Source organism: Pyrus communis, chromosome 14 (genome assembly GCF_041283825.1).
Source record: "Pyrus communis isolate YQ-2024b chromosome 14, ASM4128382v1, whole genome shotgun sequence".
Lineage (NCBI taxonomy): Eukaryota > Viridiplantae > Streptophyta > Magnoliopsida > Rosales > Rosaceae > Pyrus > Pyrus communis.
In genome coordinates, this window is record NC_142578.1 from 5,218,683 (window position 1) to 5,226,390 (window position 7,708).

At 35.6% G+C, this 7,708-nt stretch overlaps 1 protein-coding gene across 1 annotated transcript; it reads left to right on the forward strand.

The window, feature by feature from the left end:
* The first annotated feature begins 449 nt into the window (after positions 1-449).
* Positions 450-4,712, forward strand: LOC137713169 (DNAse I-like superfamily protein). Its single transcript, XM_068452435.2, has 9 exons — positions 450-873; positions 1,397-1,489; positions 1,970-2,114; positions 2,523-2,724; positions 2,866-2,944; positions 3,472-3,533; positions 3,725-3,811; positions 3,949-4,052; positions 4,393-4,712. Exons 1-9 carry the CDS (start codon positions 646-648, stop codon positions 4,476-4,478), a joined length of 1,086 nt encoding a protein of 361 aa, XP_068308536.2. The 5' UTR covers positions 450-645; the 3' UTR covers positions 4,479-4,712.
* Positions 4,713-7,708: the final 2,996 nt, after the last annotated feature.

Consider the following 7,708-nt stretch of genomic DNA (forward strand, 5'->3'; position numbering starts at 1 on the left):
AGGGAAAAGTTTCTGGTGACCAGATTTAAGTTCAGCATACTTAGTATCCAATTGAATAGCTATAGAAATAGCCTCATGGATTGTGGCAGGGCGTAGCAATTTCACATCAAACCTCAATTCTTTCTTTAAACCACCTAGGAAACAACTCTTAAGGAAAATCGGACCAACATCGGAAGTTCTATTAACCTTGACCTGATTCAACCTTTGACCAACATCGGCAAAGGGTGATACCAATGTTAGGACCTAATTCAACCTTGACCTGTTGCAGCAAGGTATGGTAATGGAGTATGGAAGTGATGGAGAAGAAGGGAGCTGAGCTCCTATTTTTTGGAATAATATTTTTTTAATTCAATTAACCGTTGGAAGTCCACTACAACCATTCGGCCATATAAAGCCATACAAAAGCATAACCAATTGTAACTAATCTCATGCTTAATACTAATTCACTTATTAAAAAAGTGATTAAGAAAATCACATTGTTTACAGCTCATAACAAAAGGGGTAGAACTGTCATTTCAAAACTTTTTTTTATTTTTTATTTTTGTTAAACATCATTTCAAAACCTTTGGTCATGTAAAAGACAAGGACTTTTGTTCAGTGGGGAACAAAACACTGTAAAAAGCTCTCAGAGCGTCAAAGAAGACGATGAAACGTTTCTTCCAACCGGTAGGGAAAGACGGCTCCGCCAAGAAACCCACACTCGCACCTGCTTCCACAGATAACGACAAAATATCAGCGGAGGACGCCGCCAAGAAACAGCCGCTCAAGTTCATAACGTGGAACGCCAACAGCTTTCTTCTCCGGGTGAAGAACAACTGGCCCGAGTTCACCAAGTTCGTCTCGAGCATCGACCCAGATGTCATTGCGATACAGGTAGGATACATTCTCTGTTTTTTCACTAACCCACATCGATTTTTTGCTTGCTATCAAAAGTGTACTTGATTTTTTATTATTCTGGTGTAATGGGGCGTTTAATTTTCATATTTTTGAGCAATCGGGGAACTTTGATACATTTATCTAAATTTTTATTCTTTTATGTTTTCCAGATGTGTATTTTAATTTAGTTTTGATCTTTTTGTTAGCAATTCGGGAAATTTGGTAGCTGGAGTTATGGAAATTTGATACATTTGTAGCAGCAGGGTTTCACATTTGTTTAAATTTTTTGTCATTTGGTTTTCCCAGATGTATATTTTGATTGAGTATTGGATTTAATTGTTTCGTCGTTCGTGATTTAGTTTCAGAATGAAACTCAACCTTGTTTGTTGATTGATTGGTTAGTTCGGTTTTGTTGGTCTATATTTTTGTTCATATGCTTTGCTTTGCCAAGTATTGATTCTGAATACATTCTTTCGGAAATTGAATGTGCGGCAACTTTCTAACTGCACATTGATATTAGGAAGTAAGGATGCCTGCCGCTGGTTCAAAGGGTGGACCTAAAAACCCAGGAGAGTTGAAAGATGACACTTCCTCGTCACGTGAAGAAAAGCAGGTATGATATTTTTATGAATTAAGACTTCGGTTGGAGGATGTGCTTGTTGAAGTTGAAGTTGAACTGTTTCATTCCAATCATTGACCATTGTCATACTCAAAGCATTATACTTGAAGTTTTGGGGTGTTATATGACACCGCAAAAACTTAGGACTTTAACCAATTATGTCTAGAAAGCTTTTAGTTTCTTAGTTCAAGGATTTTATAAAAATACTTTTTGTACAGGTTTGCTCTCTTGAGTTTTGTTGGTTGTCTTAGGGCAGTATAGTAGTACCAAGATATTTTCGTGATTCTAATGGTTTATGGGAATGGGATCAAGCTTCATTGATTAAGTTAGATTCACCATCCATTCAGTTGATATTCCACTCGTATTTAAGTTTCTCACCTTGTATGTTTGATCATTGCATGCAAAAAGGGTCAAAATGATCATCTCTTCTAATGTATAGGTTGATTACCTATTTTCCTGTCTCAAATTATGCAGATAATTACGCGTGCCCTGTCAAGCCCACCCTTTGGAGATTATCGTGTCTGGTGGTCTCTTTCAGATTCAAAGTATGCAGGAACTGCATTGTTTGTAAAGAAGTGTTTACAGCCACAAAAAGTATTTTTCAATCTTGACAGAAAAGGTTTGCTGGTTAATACTCTATTTCTTTTAATAACATGCACCCACTGAAAGTTACATATGAAATCAACTTCTTACTTTCAAGTTGCAAACATCAATACCTATGCTGCCTACGTAGTTGTGGATCATTTCATTCTACTTTTTTTATTTCTGCCTGCAAATTATGTAAAGTATATGTAAACATCCAATTGATTATGTTAAGAACAATGAACTTATATTCTTTCAGAGATTCTTGATAATTAAGTCTGACTCTCTTAGAAATGGAATGTGTACATGTATGTATTCTGGTCCAACCATGTAGGGGGAGAAAACTTTTAATCTTTGTGCTTGCATCTCTATCCCCACCGCTATTTTCTTTATACTGACTTGCACATGGATCAACAGTCAGCTAATATAGTTTACTTTGTTTTAGTTTCAAAGCATGAACCAGATGGCCGGGTCATCCTAGCTGAATTTGAGACATTTAATTTGTTGAATACATATGCACCAAACAATGGTTGGAAGGAGGAAGAAAACTCATTCCCAAGGAGAAGAAAATGGGATAAAAGGATTTTAGAGTTTGTTCTGCAATCTTCGGATAAGCCTCTAATATGGTGCGGTGATCTGAATGTTAGGTGAATTTTTTTCTTTCTGTGCAGATGTTTTATCCTGTTAAGATTTCTCTATCATATTTTCTCTTGCTCTTTTCTGATTGTGTGCATCTGTTTCTTTCCCCGAACTCACATTTTTCTTTCTTAACCTAAATTTATATGCAGTCATGAAGAGATTGATGTGAGTCATCCAGATTTTTTCAGTGCAGCAAAGGTTAATGGTTATGTTCCTCCAAATAAAGAGGTATTATATTTAATACTGAAGCTTCTTTGAACATGATTATGGTTGGCATATCCGTAGTAATTAGTATGTGGTTTTATTTGACTTGCCATATGTTACCTAAATTGCTAAAAAATGCATAGGAGGAAATGAATGGTGACCACTCTTTTTTCGATGCATATGCATTTTTGTTTGTTAAGAAGTATTTGGTGGTTCCATGGATTTTAACTGCTTTATTCCTATGTACGTTGAACATGGAGGTTCCAATCCACCATTTGGTATTTAACATTTGAGAAAAAAATAGTAATACAAGAATTGAAGCCATTCAGTTTTTGTGCGGTTGAGATGCTTCTCTATGAAGAGTTACCATCATTTGTGTTGATGGTGGCCATATTATCTGCTGCCCTTCCTCCATTTGTTGATTAATAGTGTATCGAGTTTTAGTATTAGACAACTGGTGTGGTGAATGGATGCAGGATTGTGAGGCTATATGTCAATTAAAAGTGTGGCCTACTAAACACTAAGAAGGGTTTGCTTTCTGGATGATGCAGGATTGTGGGCAGCCTGGATTTACCTTGAATGAGAGGAAGCGTTTTGGTAACATTTTGAAAGAGTATGTAATTCCACTGGAAAATATAAGCTACATTTCCTATATTTAAACATAATTTACTGAGAGGAGGTTAATTGTTACTTGAAGAACAACTCTGAGAGCTATATTTTCTGTCTGATTATATCTTTTTTTTCCTTCACAAGTTTTGATTCTTTGAAGATTTTCTGAATTGTTTTATGTGGATTATGCTTCAGGGGAAAGTTAATAGATGCATACCGACACCTTCACAAGGAGAAGGACATGGAGCATGGCTTCTCCTGGTCTGGAAACCCCATAGGAAAGTAAGAACTTACTATGAATTTTGATATCTTTGTCGCTCCATTTAAATGCGCATGAATGATTGGGAGTCTTTTTGATAATCATATATTGGTGTCCAGGGTAACACCACCTGATAAACATACCGGTTGGTTTCTGGCAGGTATCGAGGTAAAAGGATGAGAATAGACTACTTCGTTGTTGCAGAGAAACTCAAAGATAGGATTGTTTCATGCGAGATGCATGGGCAAGGGATTGAACTACAAGGTATGTGTTGGATATTACTTCTGTTGGCTTTCCACTCTTTTGTGATCCCTGGAACCAGTACATGATTTACACATTGGTTGCATCGTTCGCCTTGAGATCTAGTAATCTTAAAAACAAAAGAAACTAAACGAAAAGAGAAGAAAGAAATTGATCAGGTTGCTTTGGGCTTTTACCATTCGGTGCTCAGAAAATTCCATCGTAAACTACAGGTTAACCTCAAAAGCTAAAATGAAAGAGCGTTATCTTCATAGCTTTCATACTACATTTCATGTAACTTTTTATTCTGGATTATCAGCGCTTAGATCTGAATTACAAGCATTTGATTCTAAACTCTGTGCAGGGTTTTATGGAAGCGATCATTGTCCAGTCTCCCTCGTGCTTTCGGAAGGAGACACGGCTTCTAAAGAAACTGGATTACCTGCATAACCTTGTACCGATATTTGTTACAGTGCCACTGCCATGTTAGAGAAGATTTGCTTTTTCAATCTGTACCATTTGGATACTATTTTGGTTAGGCTTTTGGAATGCTTCTCTACTATTTGAGAGATTCTCCTCGTATTTTGGCAGACGTGAATCGCGTGATATGGCGAGAAGGGGGCATTTAAGTATGATTAGTGTAATGGAATCTGATCATTTATGGAAAATGATTTGGTCCGCTAATCATTCTGTTTTGATTTAATTGCTTATTAAGTTATTAATCTAGGTATACTTAGAATTTGGAGTGCTTGGGGCCCAAAGTAGTCTCATGAAAGAGACAATTAAATATATTCAGGAGAGGCGTTGCCCTCCTTGTTATCATGATAGCTGTGAAAATGGCAAGGTTCATGTCATTTGTCAAAAGCAAACAGGAACTATGGGCTTGTTTGGAACTTAAAAATAATTTTTTTTAAAAGCGTTTTTAGTAATTTTAAAAGCACATACAAACAAGTTTGGCCGATGAAGGAACACTTTCAGCCTAAGGTTATGGAATCTGAAGACAAAGTTGTGCGTCCGGCTACAAAAGTTCAATCTTCTGCACCGGATTCGAATATCAAGCAATAAGGGCAAAGATACTCATAAAAGATGAGGGTCTTTACAGTGAAGGTGATTAAGTAGTTTGAGCGCTGAACTCTGAAATGCACATGTGAGTAATAGATCATATAACATCTCACTTCACAGGAAAAGCTAATGAAATGACCACTTTTGGTGAAATAATTGAATACTCTTCATCGGCTAAGACTTGGATTGATAACCAATCAAACTAGGAATAATATTGTTAATCCAAACTGAAGGTACTCTTAGAACGATAGATTCTACAGCTCAAGTGATGTTAATCCAAACCACTTTTATTTGTAGGGATGAATTTTGTGATGGTCAAGTTTTCCAAGCTGTAAAATTCTGAAAATATTCTAATTCCTTTGCATATTCTCTAAATATACTCAGAATTATTCTCGGTCAAAACTCTACCGCTGTCAAGTCTCGTCATCTTTGACTAGGACTCTGAACCTAGATTGATTATGCAATTAATTCAACTTTTATCTAGAAAACCGACCTCAATCCTTAATATTTCTTTCATCCAACAGCTTAGAATATATGAACCAAGTGCGCGCAAAATCAAATTCAAACAGATCCACATGGAGAAACAAAATAAAATAAAATTCGTGATCTTGAAGAGATGCGTCACCAAGATCAGCTCGTTTTTTCATTCCACTTCAATTTGGTATGAACTCTCTTTCCATGGAGCTGCCATACTAAATAGAGTAAATACTATATAGTATATGCTGCTACATGTTTGTTGATTAATTAATATTAAACTAAAGCTTCAAACCTTTCCAATATCATGAAAATAATGGCAAGAAAAGTTGCAAGTTCCAAAGAACATCATCTTCCGAATTAAAAGTAAGCAGTAAGTCCCACCTAATCATTGACAAATTAGAATAAGAACCAACATTCTCAATTATCCTAGTACAACTTTAAAGGAAACATGCACATATGCACTCAGCAGTGGTGGAGCTACCATTGGGTCATTGGTTGCTTATGATCTCAATAGCATTATAATTTCAATGTATATTTTTATATGATCCTTATACACAATTACGGTAAATTAAAAGAATGAGCTAAAAACACTTAATTACAAGGTGCTGTTTCTTTTCTGCAACCATCTACATAGTTATTTGTAATTTTTTTTTTTCTTTTCTTTGTCATTCTTCTCCTATTTCTTGTGTGTGACCTTGTGGTGCGCAACAAGTGTTCGATAAAAAGCCTCACTCAATAGTCCTTGACGACATAATTCGACATGTACCCACCAGAAGCTTGACGAAATGATCCAATAAAATTTTTCTTGACCAAAATTATGACCCTATTGTTATGATCTTTTAACCACGAGATTTCTTGTTCTTATGTCAATGGAACCAGATTCCATTCCAACGAGAATCCGAAAATTGATCGAGCATTCAATGGTTTTAAATTTTCTGTTTTAAAAAAAAGGTCCGTACATGAACATGATACCCCATCAAAAAGATCCTAGCTACTACATGAATGACTTCCAAAAAAAAAAAAGATTATTTGTGAAAACTGAAGGAAAAAATTATCATGATCTTGTTAAAAAAAAAACAATAAACTTAAATACATAAACATGATATCACGTGGAGCCGAAACTATTAAGGGGCCATGATAGTCTCGGGCCTACCTAATAAGTTTTTCAAGCAAAAGAAATTATTATTATGTCTCTAATTTCTAACCCTTTCAGGATAGGTCCCAATCTTATGCTATTTTCCTTTTATTTCCTTCACCGGATTTCATTTGAGGGCGGTGGTTCCTATGCAGGTGAGGCAACTGGCGCTTTGTAAGTTTTGAGGACTTTGATCAAAGGAGAGATAGGAAGAAGAAGCACCTGTGTTTTTCGGGTTTCTTGAAAGTCTGTTACTTTTTGCTTTTAATACTTTTTTACTTTTGCTTTTTTTATTTTTTAAACCTCTTCTCCTTCCTTTCTACTTTTACCTTCTACTTGAAAGACAAAATGTCTAAATTTGTGAGAGTTGTGATACAAACTTGGGTTTCAGTTTGAGATAAAGGATGATGGGGACGACATCTTATCAGACTTAAATGACCGTGATCAGCAGCTGAGCACACAACTAACCAATTTTTATTGGATTAAGAGTGTTCGACTGAGACTTTTGAGTTATTTTGGGTAATTTTAACTCCGCCATTAATACCACGTAGGTCCTGTTATGTTGATGATGACTACACGATGATCCAAGAAAGTGGGTGATGCCATCTACACAACCAGGGGTGACGATGCTGAAATATTACTTCGACAAAATTGCTCGAGTTGTTCTTGGACAATGGTGGGGAAATTCGCTCGGAGCTTGCCTTGGAAGCAGCCATCTCTGAGGAAGAGTATCAGAACCTGGTTGTAGCGGACGGATCAAAATTTTCTATGAAATGTTTAATATATAATTTAGAAATTACTAAATTATTAGGGTAATGCTATTCACACACACTTATAATTTTATTTATTAAACACCGATTTTAATTTTCAGCTGTTAGATTGGGTGAATTAAAGAAGATCATGACTGTTAATGTTATACTTTTTTTAAATATGTTCATATTTGTATACTAGGGAATGAGAATAAATTACTTATAGGTAAAGAGAAATATATTAATTCTTGTTATTA